Raw genomic sequence first — 19655 nt, 5'->3', positions numbered from 1 at the left:
GGAGGGTATTAAGCGTTTCCCTAAAGCAACATTTTGGTCGTTTGTCCTTTCATTATGTATTATTATGGAAGGTTATCAAACCAACTTGTTGAACTCATTCTACGGGTTCCCAGCATTTAAGGAACATTTCGGTACCTTTTATCCGGAGAAAGATGGCGGGGTCTGGGAAATTCCTGCTCATTGGCAAACATCGTTGTCTATGTGTGTGTATGTTGGTGAGTTTTTTGGCTTGTTTGTAGCAGGTTTAGTATCAGACAGAATTGGTTACAGATGGACATTAATCGGTGCCTTAATGATGGTTGCTGGGTTTATATTTGTCCTTTTCTTTTCAACCTCGTTAGGTATGATTGCAGCTGGTGAAATTCTTTTAGGTATACCCTGGGGTGCATTCCAAACTCTTACTGTAACATACGCATCTGAAGTTTGTCCATTAGTTCTTAGAGTCTATTTGACCACCTGGGTCAACTTATGCTGGGTCATTGGCCAATTGATCTCATCTTGTATGTTGAAGGGTTTTAGCAGTAGCAATAGTGCAATTGCTTACAAAATCCCATGGGCTATCCAATGGGTCTGGCCAATTCCAATTGCAGTCGGTATCTATTTTGCTCCTGAGTCACCCTACTGGCTCGTAAATAAGGGTAAGTTCAAGGAAGCCAAACACTCCATGGAAAGGTTATTGACTATCACTGAAGGTACGACCGACAAGTCATTTATAGCTCAACAAATGGTTAACAAGATCGAATTGACTTTGAAGCAAAGAGAAGCCGAAGAAAACTCATCCTCGGCTTCCTACTTAGATTGTTTTAAAAACGGTAACTGGAGAAGGACTAGAATTGGAGCTTTGACGTGGTTGTCACAGAACATTTGTGGTTCGTCTTTGATGGGTTATTCGTCCTATTTCTTGATCCAAGCTGGTATGTCTGAATCCAATTCATTTACTTTCACAATCATTCAGTATATCTTTGGTGTTATTGGTACTCTAGGATCTTGGTTCCTTGCTAAAAATGCAGGTAGATTCACCATTTACTTTTATGGATTGTGTACGTTGTCAGTTATATTAGTTATCGTTGGTGCGCTTGGTATCGCGATCGATAAAGGTGCCAATAATGCTTCTTGGGGTGTTGGTGTGTTATTGTTATTTTTCACATTTTCTTATGATTTTACAGTCGGTCCGTTATGCTACTGTATCGTTACAGAAATACCTAGCTCTAGATTAAGGACCAAATCCGTTGTTATTTCCAGAAATGTCTACAATTTGGCAGGTATTGTTATTGCTATCATTACTCCATACATGTTGAACCCAACTGCCTGGAATTGGAGAGCTAAAACTGGGTTTTTCTGGGGTGGATTCTGTATTGCATCATCCATTTGGGCTTGGTTCGAGTTACCAGAAACCAAGGGCAGAACATTCGCGGAATTGGATGTCTTGTTTGCCCAAGGTGTTCCAGCTAGAAAGTTCAGGACTACACCTGTTGAGATTTTCAACAGTGACGAATTGATTGGTAAGTTTGGCACCGACGGTGTTAAGGCCATGGCACAACATGTTGAAGACACCGATGATGAAGAAATGATCCATCCTATTGATAGGACATAGGCTTGCTCATTGATAACAAAATGTCAAAATACATACGAGCATTTTGCTTCTAATGCTTTAATTTTTGAAGGCTAGAACCTAAATACGTCAGTGTTATATATTTTCAGATTATTATAATGTTAATTTTATGCCTAATATTGTTATTTGCTTTTGTAATAAAAGAGGAAATCTTAAAAGTAGCGTTCTAGGCACATAAAGCTTGTAAACACCTACACGCCGCCAATGTTATATCTAAATATTATAGTTTGGATTTTTTGATATTATTACTGGTTGGTACTTGGTATTTGGTACCATATAATAGTGATATCAGACAAAAGAATAATAGTGAACGAAGTTTGGGTGTTAAGCCCCACGCGGGGGTGGGATCTGCAACCTTTTGACCGTTTCGCTTGTCTAAGATTAAGTGTCAAACGCGCTACCGATTGAGATAGTCAGACGTGCTCGATCAAAAATGCACTCGGACATATAAATCTTGCAACGTATGAATGTATTAAAGTTTTTCGACGGATTGAATGTCCTTCTAAAATGTCTTGTGGTCCTTTATTGTCTTCTGAAGTCAACTCTCTTAAATAATTGGTAGACCCATTCATAAATATCCGAAAATCTATCCAATATCATTAGAAGCTATCCGTAGCCATTACTATTGAACTAAAATTTTAAAATAATGTAATTCACGTTCAAGAAGCAAAAGACTATATCCCAGAAACACACCGTCAATCTCTAAAGTGTCGGGGAGGTGAACAAAAGTCTGTTACTTTCGTGTTATTCATATCTTTCCCTGGATCTCATGTCGGAAGTGTCGGAAGTGTCGTCTTCACTAATCTAATGGTGAATCAAGAAATCCATAAGTCTTGTCTGGTCTCTATTAACAGGAAGCAGAACGGCTGCGAAATCTTTTACTAGTCTCAAATAATAATTTTCTTTATACCAAGACTTTCACAGCCTACTCTCTTGGCATCACGACAGTAAAAAAAATTGTCACAAGTGCAAAAAAAACCTTCAGACAAGTGGGCCACATATCATAGCCAAGAATTTTTTAAGTATTTAGACAATAAAGACGCAGACAGTGAGGTCAAGCAACATTGGTCGGAAAGTTTATTAAAGGTGGAGTTCAAAATTCCTTTCACTTTTGGAGTCAAGAAAACACAAGTATCACCGAGACTTCTTTGTGTCGGTCTCCACAAATAATTGGCGTACCTGCAAGCCGCTCTCGTTTTCATGATTGCAAAACGAACTGCTGCAAATGATGGGAAATTATATAAATAGGCATTGATTTCCAACTTTTGATTTTAGTGTTTTGGTAAATCATCTTATATCACAATTAACAATAAAAAATGAGTTTGGTTGGTGAAAAAGATAATAAAGTGGACGTCAAGTCAACTGATTCAATCTCTAATGAAGATCCAACTAACTACGTCAACTTCTTTATTGAATCAGCTAAGGAGTCAGAAAATGCAGATAAGTCTATGACGCTCAAGGAGGGTATTAAGCGTTTCCCTAAAGCAACATTTTGGTCGTTTGTCCTTTCATTATGTATTATTATGGAAGGTTATCAAACCAACTTGTTGAACTCATTCTACGGGTTCCCAGCATTTAAGGAACATTTCGGTACCTTTTATCCGGAGAAAGATGGCGGGGTCTGGGAAATTCCTGCTCATTGGCAAACATCGTTGTCTATGTGTGTGTATGTTGGTGAGTTTTTTGGCTTGTTTGTAGCAGGTTTAGTATCAGACAGAATTGGTTACAGATGGACATTAATCGGTGCCTTAATGATGGTTGCTGGGTTTATATTTGTCCTTTTCTTTTCAACCTCGTTAGGTATGATTGCAGCTGGTGAAATTCTTTTAGGTATACCCTGGGGTGCATTCCAAACTCTTACTGTAACATACGCATCTGAAGTTTGTCCATTAGTTCTTAGAGTCTATTTGACCACCTGGGTCAACTTATGCTGGGTCATTGGCCAATTGATCTCATCTTGTATGTTGAAGGGTTTTAGCAGTAGCAATAGTGCAATTGCTTACAAAATCCCATGGGCTATCCAATGGGTCTGGCCAATTCCAATTGCAGTCGGTATCTATTTTGCTCCTGAGTCACCCTACTGGCTCGTAAATAAGGGTAAGTTCAAGGAAGCCAAACACTCCATGGAAAGGTTATTGACTATCACTGAAGGTACGACCGACAAGTCATTTATAGCTCAACAAATGGTTAACAAGATCGAATTGACTTTGAAGCAAAGAGAAGCCGAAGAAAACTCATCCTCGGCTTCCTACTTAGATTGTTTTAAAAACGGTAACTGGAGAAGGACTAGAATTGGAGCTTTGACGTGGTTGTCACAGAACATTTGTGGTTCGTCTTTGATGGGTTATTCGTCCTATTTCTTGATCCAAGCTGGTATGTCTGAATCCAATTCATTTACTTTCACAATCATTCAGTATATCTTTGGTGTTATTGGTACTCTAGGATCTTGGTTCCTTGCTAAAAATGCAGGTAGATTCACCATTTACTTTTATGGATTGTGTACGTTGTCAGTTATATTAGTTATCGTTGGTGCGCTTGGTATCGCGATCGATAAAGGTGCCAATAATGCTTCTTGGGGTGTTGGTGTGTTATTGTTATTTTTCACATTTTCTTATGATTTTACAGTCGGTCCGTTATGCTACTGTATCGTTACAGAAATACCTAGCTCTAGATTAAGGACCAAATCCGTTGTTATTTCCAGAAATGTCTACAATTTGGCAGGTATTGTTATTGCTATCATTACTCCATACATGTTGAACCCAACTGCCTGGAATTGGAGAGCTAAAACTGGGTTTTTCTGGGGTGGATTCTGTATTGCATCATCCATTTGGGCTTGGTTCGAGTTACCAGAAACCAAGGGCAGAACATTCGCGGAATTGGATGTCTTGTTTGCCCAAGGTGTTCCAGCTAGAAAGTTCAGGACTACACCTGTTGAGATTTTCAACAGTGACGAATTGATTGGTAAGTTTGGCACCGACGGTGTTAAGGCCATGGCACAACATGTTGAAGACACCGATGATGAAGAAATGATCCGCCCAGTTTCTTCTACAAGAAATGCTTAATGAGAAACTTGAGCTTGAACTTGAAGTTCGAGGCTTTCCATATATCAAACTCTCTAACTTTCAATTCTTTGATCGTATCAATGATACAATTCAACTTAGTTTATCTACGAAGAAAATTTTTATATGATTATTAAAACGTCAGAATGTAATGTTTATGGGCATCTATCTGGTTCGGGTACTTCTAATCTAGCGATTCACAGAAGCCTCTTCACCGCTTTTAATGACATAGTAACACATCACGTGATATCCTGTTGTTAGTTATCCAAGCCAAACGATCACTGTATTCTTTAGAATATGCAACTTAGATCCACCAAAGTTCACAGCGCTCCCAACCCTGGATAGTGTCTTAAGATTAATCGGTTGTATTTTCTCAATCGATTTCTTATCAGCTATGAAAGGATGCCAATTCCGCATTTCATTTGTTTCTTCATTGACAGCACCGCTCTTTATTTCCTTACTTGTGCGTGGCCTTGAAACAAGCCCGGGCCGTCTTTAAGAAACTATCCACGAGACCGCCAAATGAGGCATGGGGTGTGGGGAGCAGGCCCCACAAAAACTGGGGTTCGCAGATTAGCCTCAGGAGACGAGGATAAGATGGTACGTGATTGGTTTGTTAATGAAGTCAACCTGTTAGGTTGTGAAGTTAAAATTGATGCTGTTGGTAACATCTTTGCCATATAACCCAGGAAAAGATGACCTGAAACCACCTACTGGTATGGGGTCACATTTAGATATTCAGCCTTCAGATGGAAGATACCATGGTATGTACGGTGTATTATCAGGCCTTGACGGATTAAGAACTTTTAAAAAAAACTATACCCCAAGCTTTAGTGAATTGCACTAATGAAGAGAGCGCAAGATTCCCAGTTGCCACGATAGCTTCAAGTGTTTGGGCTGCTTTACAGCTTGAATCTATTTTTGACACTGAAAAGGTAACTTTCAAGGAGGAATTGGTAAGATTTGGTTATTTGGGACCTACAGATGCCTCTTACACCTATGACCCATTAGCAGCGCATTTTGAAATCCATATTGAACAAGTTCCAATATTGGAAGATGAGAAAAAAATGGAGCAGTCACCGGAGTGCAAGTTTATTATTGGAATAAAGTTGTTGTAAAGGGTATCGCATGTCTTGCAGGTACCACGCCTATGAAAAGCAGAGCTGATACCTTGGAAATGACAGCTAAAATGATTCTCAAGGGTACAGAAATCGCTGAATCCCACAATGGTCAAGCAACCATTGGTTGCTGCAGCTTAGAATCCTCTTCAATTAATGCAATACCCGAAAGAGTCGAATTCACCTTTGATACTAGACGTGGAAGATGCAAAATTACAACAAATAGCTGATGAAGCCACTGCCGCTTTTTAAGAAAGTGGAGCTAAAGGGAAAAATGGTAATCGGCCACTTCAGGTTGATTTCACAAACACCCGGAAATCAAAGGCAATGAAATTTGATCAAAAGAACGTCGATGCTCTCAATGAGTTTGCATTATTGTTATTTAAACCCGAAGAATAAAAAGAAATGATAAACGGTGCAGGTCACTACTCATGTTCTACTTCTATGGTGGTTCCCACATCAATGATCTTCATTCCTTCTAAAAATTGTATTCCCATAACTCAGAGGAATATTCTTCACCTGAAGATGTTGAAAATGGATTCAAAGTCTTATTGGAGACTATTGTTCACTATCACCAACAAAGAGAAGTTTAGTATTATTTTTTTTAATAATAGACCCACCCAGTATAAATGCATAAATGTTAAATATTGGCTTGGCCAAGTTTGACAGAACGGGCCATTTCAAGCATATTCATGTTTGTCGTACTCAGGCTGGTATTTGTACAAGATGCAGAAAAATTAGTGTTGGAGCTCACAACGCTTGAGTTCGAACAAGTATTCTCCGGATTCTCACTAACAGTTTTGAATGTTTGGCTATTTTCCTTATCCCATAACTTCTGAAGATACTCATCTTTATCTTGTTCAGAGATAAGTTTCGGCTGTTTTGAGTCTGTTGCTTTTAAATAGTCAAATTTCTCTTGACGGTTAATGAAACCAAGAACTCCTGTGTCTACCCTGATCTTATTGTCCTTAGTAATAGTCTTGCTGGCAAACCGAAATCTAATAGAGTTGTATTGGTTGATGATTGTCTCATATTGTATCCGATAATTATAAGATTCAAATGCAATTGGGTTATTCAGTCCTTGAAGACTGGTATTGTTTTCTAACTCCTTGTAGTCAAGAATACGCTGCTGAGTACGATTAAACTTCTCGTTATTAAGGTTGGTATCATCCCCAAACTTATTAACAAAGTTACTCTGGAAATCAGTAATTTCTTTCATGATATCCTGAATGTTACCCACTGACTCCTTCTTGCCAACCTTCAAACTACTTATTGCAGGTGAATCCCAAACGGAGTTATCGTAGCTTCTAGAACCATCCCTAAACGCACCTGAAAATGATTCACTATCCTCTTCATAATTCTCTTCGTCTGCATCGTGGCCATCATCCTCTTCGTCTTCACTTTCTGAATGCAACAAAAGGGTAGACTTTGCTGGTCTTCCGGTCCCATAACTGGTATCAACCATGCTATTGAACCTTGAAGGAACCAATGAGTTTATTCCATTCTGTGCAATGCTTATGACATTAGACATCCTTGTGTAAAATTTCAACGCAAGTGTATCCGTATTCTCATTTGATATATTATCATCTTTACTTTCCTTAAAGGGCTTTATGTCCTTATTCAAATCTCGGAACGTATTATCAGTAGAGACATAGTTAACCTGAGGTCGGGTAGTATCGTACTGATCGTTAAGAACTGACAACGTTGAACTGCTGTTGCTGTTACAGAGAGCTCTCTGACTTCTAAACCTATCAGGACGCTCAACAACGGTAGGACTAATGCTCAGGGGTTGAGCATCGTTGGAACTGTTCCATCTTCGAACCTGAGGTCTTTGTAATTTTTGTTCTGCATTAACCAGGTATCTAGGATTTCTAAAAGTAGGCTTCATTTCATTTGCATTATTGGGATCGGTATTCAACTTTGGCAAACGTTTTTGTCTATCGGAGAGTTGGGAGTTGTTTAATGCTGTATATAGCAACAGTTCTCCACTATTACGACACAAACCTCCTCGTTTAGAAGGAAGTAATGCGAGCTGAGTACTGCTTCGGTTCCAATCATGACTGAGTTTAGGTTTAGCCCCGATAGCACTACTACTCTTAGCCCTGACACTAGTCCTTGTATCTTCGATTGGAGCTGACACTCGTCGAGTATCTCTTCCTCTATGCTCCATTTCTATAGCCTTGAAGGTAGTGCTAGCAATAACAACTATGTTAACGACTAAGAGTCATAAGTAGACTAAAGTGGGACGAAGAATCCTGATCTCGATTTCATAAATACAAAAAAGACTTGCCTGCACCTTACGAATGCTGATATCGTGTTGACTTATCAGTCCAAAATATTGTAACCCTACTGTCCATATCGGACAGATACCGGTTCCCAACTGGGAAATGCGGCTTAAGCGATAAGGTCCCACCTCCATTATACAGGCATTCTCAAAAAAAATAAAATGGTTCAAAAACGCTTATTGTAGCAAAGTGTCCAATCACTGTATCCTAATCGGATAAGATGTTGTTCCAAGGTGAGGTTGTGAGAGTCAAACATCAATACAATGTCCTTGATTAAACCACAACTATATGATTTGTTACGCTGTTAAGCCCGCTGTAATTGCACGTATTGGATTGGATTAGAGAGGATTGAATAGGATTGTTGGTGGTGATAAGAAGAAATCTTGCGGCATTTGCATTGCATTGAATTGAAGGGCTGCTTTCTCATCAATAATCTTATTGTATGCATTCTCTGCATCATCAGAAGCCTTCATCAAATGTAATTAAGCCCCTTTGGAGAAATTCACGAGCAGCTTCTATCAACTTCAACCTCCGATTAGTAACTGATTTAGACACATTAACAAGATCAGTTCTGAGTTGCACTACTAATTTCATATTATCTTGACTAGTTTGAATTTTCTCAAATAGTTCGGATAACTGCTCTACCAGAGCATTCAAAAAGTCTTGATTCTGTTCGAAAATCGACCTAAAGTTAGACTTGGTCAAATAGTATGCAAATACATAGGTCCATTTAAGGGTTTTTCTTCCTCTAACCAACAGTTTAAAAGATTCCTGAAGATAGTCAATTTCATTATAACTAATAGTTTTAGTGCTATCTGTGGCCTTTTCATGCATATATTCCTCAGTGGTTTTTTTAATCGACTTTAAAGTTTTCAAATCCCAGGCCATAGAACTTTGATGTTCCATAAACCTTGAATAGAAATGCATATACCTGTCCAAATACCGCCTTTTCTTCTTCATTTCTTTCTCCTCTTGTGGCAATGGAGCAACGTATCTGTTACAATTGTAGAAACCTTTGTGTTCTTCCCAAGTACCTAGACAAATCCAGCAGAATTCATAAGCACATTTAAAACATTTCATATGATTGCACCCTCCATTTTTCTCTATATTGGTACCACATTCTGGACATCCCTTCGTATTGACCTCTAGCCATGAGTACGTTTCAGAATCGTCAGTCACTTTCCTATCCCAGGCTCGGACAATTGAACAGCTACATGGAAGATGATTCTCAAACTTACAAGAGAAACAGAACTCGTGGCCATCAGAACAAGTCACTATCTTGACCTCAGAATCAGATCCTCGGTAATTCTTATCAAAAGGATCAATGGCATCTAAGTCAAGTTCCGCTAACCTGGCAGTTAAATCCATCTGAACTAAATTCTGACAATCAATAGCAGGACACCATCGGAATGTATCATGATGTCGTATTACATACAGATTTGCCGAATAGTATAAGAGTTCATTATCAACCAAATTATCCATGGCCACAGATTCTGAATTGTTATTTAGTTTGCAAATCTGGTGTACCAAAGCATGAGGAATCGACAAGTTGCAATCAGGAATCATGCACCTAATTAGCTTCCCTTTGGGAAGTTCTTCTTTAACATAATTGTAATAACATGAGAGACAGAATTCATGATGACACGAAAGAGAGAAAACCTTTGTAGAAGGCTCCAGATTACAACATATGCTGCATTCAAAGTCATCACGTACTTGGAACCCTGGGATCGGGGATCTCAGTAAACCAGCATTCTCCTTCAATTCATCTGCACCATCATAATACAAGTTAATCAAACGCTCTTCGTCCCAATTGCAGTGATGTAACAAGATCAACAACTCTTCTTTAGAGGCTTTGGAAGACGGTATGTGAAGTTTATCCACGCGATCGACAAAGTTCTCTTGGATGAATTCTGCCAAACGCCATTGCTTGCAGCCAGATTCCTTCAAACTTTTGGAATATGATTGTATAGCCTCGAAGTTTTCATTATCTCCTTGGTAGTATTCGCCATCGGAGTCATCGTACTCAAAATCTGATACGTCAAACTCGGATCCAGTATTGGACCCTTCAGTGTCGGACATTGAGGAGATGGCTAGATGTATATATTGCAATACAACCAGTCTACTACTATGTATCAACAGATGGGGTTAGTGGTAATGTTCTAGGGTATAGGAAATACATCAATACGTGCTTTGGTATAATCAAGTTTCGCGATTTCAATGTAAGGTAGTCTTCAGCCGAAGGCATGATCAGAACAACAGTCAGACTGTTGACTCGGAAAAAGCAGGTCGCAACTGGTTCTACTAGATATTACTTAATTGAGTAATAATGCAAGAGTGCTAGGTTGTAGCAGCGTTAACCTTTGTAACAGCTACGTTGTATTAGTAATTGTTACTATAAGATACTGTTCACTGTTCAAGTAGTATCAACTTTATACAAACTCAGAAATGCTAGATTTGTCCTATGGCTACAGCTTGTTAATAAATAATACCAACATCTTTTGCTCCTGATCAATGATTTGGCGGATGATCTCAAAGTGTCTTTCTGTTTCCGACAACAAATCATTAGAATCTAAAGGGCAGTAGAGACGAAGTTTCTCTTGACACCATCTTTTGGCCAATCCAAGAACTTCAGGGGTTTCTACGGTCAAATATTTCTTTGAATTGGCTAATAAAGCAGTTGGTTTCGTGATGTTCCTAAACCGAAGCTCAAATTCCTTGAAAGACATTTGTAGGAGCAGTATTATTGCACATGCTTGAATAGAAAGCTTGCCAGGATATTCTATACGTACAGCCAAAGGCCAAGTTTCTGGACTTTCATATTCATCTTCTTCATCCTCTTTATCTTCTTCTCCACAACGACCATGTTCATGTTTATGCTCGTGTCCATGGCCATGTTTTTGGTGACAAGATCTTCTTTCAAGATCTATGTCATTAATTAGACCAAAACCAACCTCCTCAAACCAGTCGATCTTCGCCTGCAACATGGTTTCCTTTCCCTTCGATATCCCCTTCCTTAAATTCTTGAGATACCGGAACATCTGCACTGATAATGACACTGTGTTGTTGGGATTGTTAGGAGATACAAATCCATACCTTTGAAGCAAGTAGGGATTAGAGAGCCCATTTCCGTATGTGTTGAAGATTTCCATTCCTGGCTGAATATCGTTAGCAACAAGAGTAATATCACAACACTTGCTTGAATCTGCTAGTTCTAAAGCCAATTCTGCTTCTGGAGTATTCGAGACACCACCGTTTATCTTTGAGTCACTAATAGTCAGACACTCATCGTCATCTTTATCTGTATCGGCATCAGATTCTTCTTCTTCAGCCAACTCCTGTTCTAACATAGCAATATCATCCAAGGTGATTGCTGAACTTTCAGGATTCTTTTCTTCTTCTTCTTCTTCATTCATGCTTTCATTAGACTCCAGTTCATCGACCGAAGAGTCCCCGCCAGTTTCACTGCTGGTTTCACTGCCGTGGTCGGCACAGTTAATTTCTCCACATGTTAAACAACTGTTGTTATCGCTCATGAAATGCACATGCTCGCCACCTTTGATCATATTCTCGCTATATAATGGGGACTTATGGTTAAATAGATCTGCACCAGGAACCAAACTTAACCCATGGAAATCGTCAACTTCAAAGGCACGAGATATCACAGACGTCACAACCTTACCAAACTGAGCAATTTTGGCAGATTCACTTCTACGTAGAATCCCCGGTACATCAATTATGCCTGAGTTTGCTTCAGCGAATGCACAACACACTTTGAAGAACCATGTCAATTCTTTCAGATTAAGCATATCTAATAAGTCGATCTCGGTATTACGAAGCAATTTCTTTCCGGCCTCACTCCACAAACATACCGGTGTGCTTGCATTTACAAAGTCGATACTATGCAAATATTCATACCATGGTGAACTATTTCCGGCATCCAACTCATATATAACTGCCAATACAAGTCCATGCATTCCACTAGTTAAGTCAATTGGAGTATCATCATTTTCATCAGTATTTCCAAATTCAGCAAAGTCTTGCAGTTCTTGGTAGTCAATAAGTAAATTGTAAATATATGAGTTCTTACAACTCAATACACTGCTTTTTGGTATTCTCAAAAGAAGTTGGTCCACGTCTTCTACGCTAATGTCGTCTCTAAGAAACACCCCCATACCACCAACGGTTGATGCTCTTACTTCAAGGATTTCATCGTCCCAATGTCCATTCTGATTCAACCACTCAACAAGCCTATCGGTATTAATAGACCCAGACATAGTTATATTTTCCACCAATCTGCTTCCAGTCCACCATTACACTTTGTATCCATCCAGATCTAAATCAGCAGACTTGAGAAGGTCATCGCGTCAGTATTATGTAAGAATGCGACATCGAAACCAGTGTGAAAAAAAAGTTTAGGGTAAACCTCATCACCACAAGTGTTGTTTGATCAGCTGAACTTTCCAGTACCACGACACAGTACTACCATTGTAACAGCGTCATTAATATGTCATCGAGTAAGCAGAGAGTGCAACAAGTACGGAGTGCCACGTTACCGTCTAAAACTACTCCGGAACAAAGATACTGGCGAGGGTTTTCCAATCCCCAGTTAGTCAAAGAAAACTATCCTATAACGCATATTTCCTTTAACCCTGTATCACCCCATGATTTTGCAGTGACTTCTTCTACGAGAATACAAGTGTTCTCGGCTAAGACTAGGCAGGTGGTGAAAACATTTCTGAGATTCAAGGATACCGTATACAGCGGAGAATACAGATTTGATGGGAAGTTACTTGTGGCCAGTGATGCCTCAGGATTAGTCAGTATCTTTGATAGCACACAGAGAAATCTTTTGGTCAGTTTAAACCCATCTACATACCCTACGCACGTTGCCAAGTTTCATTCAACCATTGGGAATCAATTGATAACTGGTTCTGATGATCGTGTTCTTCGATTGTATGACATTTCTCAAACTACGCAAGGTCCTATTACTGAGTTTACTGGAGGTCATGGTGATTATATAAGAAGTGCTAGTTTCATACCTGGCAATCCTAATTTGGTAGCCACTGGTTGTTACGATGGTATTGTTCGAGTATTTGATACCAGGCAACAAACATGTGTGAGCAAATTTATTCATGATTCTCCAGTTGAAGATGTCTTAGCCCTTTCTCCCACCACATTGGTAAGTGCTGGGGGTCCTCAAGTTAAAGTATGGGATTTGACAAGAAGTACCCAAATTCATGAATTAAATAACTTTACCAAAGCTGCCACATCATTACATAACACTGGAGATAAAGGTCTTATGGTGGGTTCTTTAGATGGACATGTTAAAATATTCGACTATACCACATCCAATTGGGAAGTTAAATTTGGTTGGAAGTTTGGTTCTGGTGGTGTTTTACTGTGTGGAGTTTCTCCTGAAAACCATAAGCATTTTGTATGTGGGTTGACTTCCGGGTTGGTTTCTATTCGTACCAGAAAGACGGAACCAAAAGTCAAACAAGGCATTAAAGAAGTTAAATCAAATGCTTATGCTAGAATGATGAGAGGAGCAGATTATACCGGTGAGGAAGAACATCATATAGTGCATTCTTCTACTCCACAGAATCAATCCAAAAAGTTAAAACAATTTGAAAAGCATTTGAACTCTTTCAGATGGTCAGACGCTTTAGATAGTGCATTCTCTCCAGGTGTTCCAAAGGAGAACACAATAACAGTTCTCAATGAATTAAAGAAAAGAGGGAAAATAAGAATCTCTTTATATGGAAGAGATGAGATATCCTTATTGCCCATTCTCCAATGGCTCACAAAGAATATGGAAGATGTTCGTTCTGTGAACTTAATTTGCGACTATATTGGAGTCATATTGGAAATGTATGGTTCTTTGATCGAGAAAAATCCAGTGTTGGAAGAATGCTTCCAAAACTTATACAAACGGATCAACATAGAAGTTAGAAAATGCAAGGAAGCCAATGAGATCAGTGGAATGTTAGAGTTATTGTCTTTATAGGGTATTTTTTAATAATAGAAATTGCATAAACTTTTCGCTGGTTTATTTGGACCACTTATGACTACCTTTCTTTTTTCTTCTTTTATTGCCCAGAAGCCTTTTACTTTGAATTCTTTGGTTGACAGACTCTCGACACTCTTGACTGCAATACCATCGTTTCCGCCCTTTGGAATATTGAAGTGCTTCAACTCTATTCAATAATCCAACACACTTATAATGAAACCATTCTCCATTGGGGCATTCCTTATTGTCACAAGCTATCATATTTCCAAACGATGGCTGCCTGCAGATACAATAAACTTCTTCGTCTATGGCCACATCAAACTCGGCCGGCTTCCTTTCTTCCTCCTCCTCTTCATTTTTTTCTTCTGGTTTCCTCTTTGGCAGTAATGTGGAAATCGCTTTAGAAGGCTTCCGAGAAGGTGAAGTAGACGGCTTTGAATGCTTCTTTTGAACTCTGACCTTGCCATCCTTTAATATAGTTAATTTGAGTGCTTTTGCAGGTTTTGGCGGCCGATCACGACTCTTAGGGGGTAATTTCAATATCAACTTCAACTTTGTTTTATCATCCTTTCCCTCTTTAAAGGGCATTACCTCCCTTTTCAAACTATAATCTTTCACCTTTCCTCTTGATTGTTGCTCCTTCAAAGCTTCCACTTGAGATTTCAATGGATTTTCAGCATAATGCTTCTCTAATGCTTCTCTAAGTTGAAGTCTTCTATCGATCTCTTGTTGTGTTCGCGTAACATTTATTCTCTCTAGTTGACATTTCTCAATTTGTAAAAAGTGCTTCTGAACAAACAACTGATTATATATAGATTCTGTCTCTGCTATGGCTTCCTGTTGGAGTTGTATAATCCTCTCTCGAAGTTCAACTAACGACTGAGGTTCAAGTTTGCTTGCTTGTTGTTTTTCTTTGAGCTTCTGGTGAAGTTTTTCCGCTTCAGTGTTACAAGTTTGAATAAACCAAAGAGATCGGATTAAATCACAAGGTAAATGATCCACAGTCGATATAAATGCATTAAGAAGCGGTAGTGTGTAACCCATATCAGTGCCATTCATTTGATATAAACACTTGCTTAGTCTTAGAATGTTTACAAGGTTATCATGTATTCGAAATCATCATCTTGTTTAGTGAAACGTTTGTCCCACAAAGCACTGGGGTTATATGCAGACCTTAACTGGTTAATCATATCGGGAGAATTCGCACGACCTCTAATAAGCCAAAAGCCCCGCACACCAAAGCGCATATGTGCTATACTTTACTTATATGCTTCAATGTATTGATCTACGACTTCAGATGTATCGAACTAATTTAATGCAATTTCCTATCTTCAAAAAGATTTTATAAGTGAAGCTTTCTCGTTATTGCTACAGCATAAACTTGATCAGGGATATAATTAGAAAACTATACGATTAATACATCTAGTTTTCCAAGTCCTTCTTCAAGGTACCCAAGAAAGCGTGCTTTTCAGCAGCGGTTTGGAATCTACCCTTACCGAACTTGGAAGCAGTATCGATCCACTTCAAGTTAACCTTTTCAACAGCTCTTCTGGAGGTGTCCACGTACAAGGACTTTCTCAAAGTGACAACTCTCTTCTTGATACCTGGAATAGAACCCTTCAACAAAACGAAATCGTTGTTAACAATACCGTATCTGACGAAACCACCCATTGGGTTGATGGTCTTCTTGGTTCTGTCGAATTCGGTGGCACCATTGGATTCATCAGCACCGGAACCAACTCTGTAAACCTTGTGGTTAATAGAGGTTCTGTGGTGGTAACCGTTTTGACCAGCTCTGGCAACAGTCCAACCAACGTTAGCTGGATGCCAAGCACCAATACAAGCAACCTTTCTCAAACCTCTATGGGTCTTTCTTGGCAACTTCTTGGTACCCCATCTGTGGGTAACACCTTCGAAACCGTGACCCTTGGTAACAGCAATGACATCAATCATTTCATCTTTTTCAAAGACAGCGTCAACGGAAACTTCCTTTTCAAAGTGTTCCTTAGCCCAGTCAACCTTGTCAGAGATAGAACCACCGTTGATTTGAATTTCAGCCAAGTGAGCCTTCTTTTGAGACAAAGGAGTCTTCTTAATTTGAGTGTGAACCAAAACTCTGACAACAGAAGCGTACTTCTTAATTCTGGCCAATTCTCTTTCAACTTCAGCACCCTCCTTAGCGTACTTAGCGGAGTACTTGGTGAAAGCCTTCTTCTTGGACTTGTACCAGTTCTTGTAGAATCTTCTCTTGACTTCTTCAGACAAGTGTTCAGCCCAAACAGTGGTCAAAGATCTCAAACCTCTTGGGGTTTCGACGTAACCAACAACACCAACAACAACTAATGGTGGAGTGTCGACAACAGTAGCAGCTTCAACAACTTCTCTCTTGTGCATCTTAGAACCGGGTCTGTCCAAATCTCTGACAATGGTGGTCATACCAGCCTTGTAACCCAAGAAAGCGGTCAAAGCAACTGGCTTGGCCTTGTTGTCCTTAGGGAAAGACTTAACCTTACCTCTGTGAGAGGCAGATCTCTTCTTGGGAAGGAAACCCAAGGAACCGTGACGAGGAGCTTCGTACTTTCTGTGAGACATGTTCCAATATTATTGTTATCAACAACTGAAGAAAGAGAAAAAATGAAGAGAAAAGAGTGAATGGAAATTCAATGCCTTTTAAGATATTTGGCACAAGTTTTCATTGAAAAATTTTTCACTCATCTTGAAAGTCGTGTGTGGCATAAAACACTTTCAAAGTTGAGATTGATTTTGTGTACTATTGGGGTTACCCGGATTTAAGCTCTCTAATAGGCTAGTATTCGAATCATTAAAGGTAAACTAAGTATATTTGGTAGAAAAGCAAGAAACTGAACATAAATAAAAGATCAGTTTTAAATGAAAACTGTGATGTAGAAATGAAGGCATAATGGAAAACGGCTGCGAAAAAGAGTGAGTGATAATACAAGACAACAATACATAAAACGATTGACAAAACCAATGGAAAGCAATAAGGTAAAATGAAGAACCAATTGAAAAGCTTGTAAGTAAAACTGATTCTTTTGGCCCTAATAAGGTGGAATGTTGAACCTTTTTGCAAAAAAAGGAAAGACATTAACAAAGTGCAATAAAATATGAATTCAGAGAGCATTCTAGCCTCGTTTTGTTGAAATAATGCGCTTCAAAGCCAGTCGAGCATCACTAGTATCTTCCTTTGGAACTTTTGCAGGAGAAGAACGGCCAGAAATTACTTTATGAGTTGAAGGTAAGGCACAGCCAAATGGATCTTCATTACCATTATTATTGTTGTTGGATTCCAATTTCATTAAATCATTCATGTTTATGGCAAAGTCTTCTGTTTTCGTCCGCTGTCTCAGAATAGCAATATTGTTCAAGGTGTTGCGTGAAACTGGGGTACCTGTTACACTATTGGAATTACCAAAAGTCAGCAGCTGTGATTTATAAGGTGATGATGTCATGAGATTTTGAGAGTGCAAACCATTTACGGTTGTGGATTCACATAAATGTGCATCATCAAGAACCAGAAACATAAATTGGTTGTAATGAGGGGTTCCCATTAAGGGATTTGGAGTAAGCCCTGTAGAGATACCGTAAAAATAATTCTCCTTTGATCTTGGGGTCTGAGGAACAAAGTTGAATTTTGGAGTATTTTCTAGAATTAGAGGTAATGTAGGAGATCCGTGATTCAAGAGTTCCGTATTATAAGCAAGACTGGGTAATGTAGCCACTGTATTCTTGTTCTCGATATTTTTATTATTATTATTAAGAATAGTGGAAGTAGTACTGCTGAATGCTGTGAGTGTTGTTGAAGTTGAAATGGTAGTACAATCTGAGTTTACTCTTCTCAAGCCACCCCTTGGTGAGATAGGTAGCTGTATTTCATCCATAGGATAATCCTTTGAGTTTTCAGGTGTTGGAACAGACAATGCTACCAATGTATCAGCAGTGGCACTTCTTTTGGGCGCTATTCCAAAATTGAAAACTCCTTCAGACCAGACAGCCTTTCCCAGATTGTCAACAGTCAATTTGAAGTCAATATCTTTCAGCTGTAGCAGTGGAGAGTCTGGTGCCAATTTGGGTACTTTTCTCTGTCCAACAAAAGGTTTCGAAAGATCAGCTGGAGGAGCTAACATTGAGCTAGATACTCTAATACTTGATACTGAAGATGGTGGTGTATGGAACGGAACTCCTGATGTAGAATTGTTAGAGTCAGTAGTGGAATCATTAGAATCTCCTGAAGTGAGCATAGATATATGATCAGCCGAGGACAAGTGTTGGGGAGTTGTTAGTTTTGAAGAAGAGGCAGATTTCGGTTTCTTCAGTGAAGGTGTTTTCAACGATGCATTGCTTCTTCTTCGTTTAGTGTATCTCGTTGTCGGGGATACTCTCATTAGAGGAGTGAAACAATCTGGAGCACCTTGCTCTATTGATTTTAAAGCATTTGATTCTGCTGTTGGAGAAGAACTCAACGGAGATGTATTAACGTCGATATTGATTCTTGTGGTGATTCTATTTGACAATTTATTTGATTTTGCGGGTCTTCCCCTTTTCTTCTTCAATGGGGATTCAGACATGGCTTCATGAAGTGACATCGAGATCAGGGTGTACAGGTATCAACAGGCGCCAATGAAAGTATGGTTTCTTTTTCTATTTTCAAGATCAACAACAATGAATACGAAGATGATGATGATGATGCAAGAGTGTGATCAAGCCAAAAGGGTTGACGACCAAGATGTAGAAAAGGAATAATTAGGAGTGAAAAAATGAAGAATTCAAGTAATTACCTACCAACACACAAGCACTGATACTGACACTAACACACAATTTCTTTCTCACTATATGGAATGATGCAGTTAAGGAATGCAGCAGCGAAAGATATGTTTTGTATGAATATTCAATTAGAGATTGACGACCCGAAGCAACGATGAAATGAGGATCGTCGTAAGTAGATAACAGACCAACCGATGCAGAGACCGTCACTGTGAGGCGGGTGAAAATGCGGGTAGGGACAATGAGACGTGCCAGGTATTGTGTATGGAAATAGCGATGGCTTTAACTCCTTTTGTCAATTTGCACTTTGCACGGCCCAAACTTTTTCAGTGGGTTGATTTATAGGAGTCGAGGTAACGCCAGTTGAAAGATGAACTGACAATTAGGGAAAGCTGCAGTTACTCAATGCCAATAATAATATACTACAGATTGTTTCATAGGAGTACAAACGGTATCTCCAATACAAGGAGACAGCAACAGACGAAACAAACTATGTTGCACAGTAGTTGTTTCCCAATTAGGTTGTGGCCGCAGAAATACCCATTTTCTCTTAAATCTATGCTTCTAGGCACTTGACAATAGTGGAGTTGAATTAGGTATCTATGTAGGACTAAAGTGTATCAGTTACTTACATCATAGTATGTTAGTTTATTGTATTATGGTACTCTATATTATGAATATGCTCAAGCTGTAGTGGACTACACCACCCGATGATCCCCTATTTCATCGAATCCGGACAGTTAAACAGTAATTATCAAATTATAATGCCGTTATAACTGTCTTAAGTGT

The 19655-nt window shown here is 39.1% G+C and overlaps 10 protein-coding genes across 10 annotated transcripts; 4 read left to right on the top strand and 6 right to left on the bottom strand.

The window, feature by feature from the left end:
- Window positions 1–64: 64 nt before the first annotated feature.
- Window positions 65–1594, top strand: KQ657_003918 (uncharacterized protein; the record flags this gene model as incomplete). Its single annotated transcript, XM_043194612.1, has 1 exon — window positions 65–1594. One exon carries the CDS (start codon window positions 65–67, stop codon window positions 1592–1594), a length of 1530 nt encoding a protein of 509 aa, XP_043050936.1.
- A 1334-nt stretch (window positions 1595–2928) lies between these two features.
- KQ657_003917 (uncharacterized protein) lies at window positions 2929–4674 on the top strand (the record flags this gene model as incomplete). The annotated part of the gene is made up of 1 exon (XM_043194611.1): window positions 2929–4674. The coding sequence occupies one exon, from the start codon at window positions 2929–2931 to the stop codon at window positions 4672–4674; it is 1746 nt and encodes a 581-aa protein (XP_043050935.1).
- A 715-nt stretch (window positions 4675–5389) lies between these two features.
- Window positions 5390–5789, top strand: KQ657_003916 (uncharacterized protein; the record flags this gene model as incomplete). Its single annotated transcript, XM_043194610.1, has 2 exons — window positions 5390–5435; window positions 5500–5789. 2 exons carry the CDS (start codon window positions 5390–5392, stop codon window positions 5787–5789), a joined length of 336 nt encoding a protein of 111 aa, XP_043050934.1.
- Window positions 5790–6429: 640 nt separating this feature from the next.
- KQ657_003915 (uncharacterized protein) lies at window positions 6430–8146 on the bottom strand (the record flags this gene model as incomplete). Its single annotated transcript, XM_043194609.1, has 2 exons — window positions 6430–8006; window positions 8140–8146. 2 exons carry the CDS (start codon window positions 8144–8146, stop codon window positions 6430–6432), a joined length of 1584 nt encoding a protein of 527 aa, XP_043050933.1.
- Window positions 8147–8533: 387 nt separating this feature from the next.
- Window positions 8534–10153, bottom strand: KQ657_003914 (E3 ubiquitin-protein ligase; the record flags this gene model as incomplete). Its single annotated transcript, XM_043194608.1, has 1 exon — window positions 8534–10153. The coding sequence occupies one exon, from the start codon at window positions 10151–10153 to the stop codon at window positions 8534–8536; it is 1620 nt and encodes a 539-aa protein (XP_043050932.1).
- A 386-nt stretch (window positions 10154–10539) lies between these two features.
- Window positions 10540–12348, bottom strand: KQ657_003913 (protein-lysine N-methyltransferase; the record flags this gene model as incomplete). The annotated part of the gene is made up of 1 exon (XM_043194607.1): window positions 10540–12348. The coding sequence occupies one exon, from the start codon at window positions 12346–12348 to the stop codon at window positions 10540–10542; it is 1809 nt and encodes a 602-aa protein (XP_043050931.1).
- A 230-nt stretch (window positions 12349–12578) lies between these two features.
- Window positions 12579–14081, top strand: UTP15 (snoRNA-binding rRNA-processing protein; the record flags this gene model as incomplete). Its single annotated transcript, XM_043194606.1, has 1 exon — window positions 12579–14081. One exon carries the CDS (start codon window positions 12579–12581, stop codon window positions 14079–14081), a length of 1503 nt encoding a protein of 500 aa, XP_043050930.1.
- Window positions 14082–14123: 42 nt separating this feature from the next.
- Window positions 14124–15143, bottom strand: KQ657_003911 (uncharacterized protein; the record flags this gene model as incomplete). The annotated part of the gene is made up of 1 exon (XM_043194605.1): window positions 14124–15143. The coding sequence occupies one exon, from the start codon at window positions 15141–15143 to the stop codon at window positions 14124–14126; it is 1020 nt and encodes a 339-aa protein (XP_043050929.1).
- A 363-nt stretch (window positions 15144–15506) lies between these two features.
- Window positions 15507–16676, bottom strand: RPL3 (60S ribosomal protein uL3; the record flags this gene model as incomplete). Its single annotated transcript, XM_043194604.1, has 1 exon — window positions 15507–16676. The coding sequence occupies one exon, from the start codon at window positions 16674–16676 to the stop codon at window positions 15507–15509; it is 1170 nt and encodes a 389-aa protein (XP_043050928.1).
- Window positions 16677–17227: 551 nt separating this feature from the next.
- KQ657_003909 (uncharacterized protein) lies at window positions 17228–18229 on the bottom strand (the record flags this gene model as incomplete). The annotated part of the gene is made up of 1 exon (XM_043194603.1): window positions 17228–18229. One exon carries the CDS (start codon window positions 18227–18229, stop codon window positions 17228–17230), a length of 1002 nt encoding a protein of 333 aa, XP_043050927.1.
- Window positions 18230–19655: the final 1426 nt, after the last annotated feature.

The sequence above is a fragment of the Scheffersomyces spartinae genome (genome assembly GCF_019049425.1).
Source record: "Scheffersomyces spartinae strain ARV_011 chromosome Unknown scaffold_4, whole genome shotgun sequence".
Lineage (NCBI taxonomy): Eukaryota > Fungi > Ascomycota > Pichiomycetes > Serinales > Debaryomycetaceae > Lizanozyma > Lizanozyma spartinae.
Note: the sequence above shows the minus strand (reverse complement) of the source record. Positions and strands in the feature narration are given on the sequence as shown.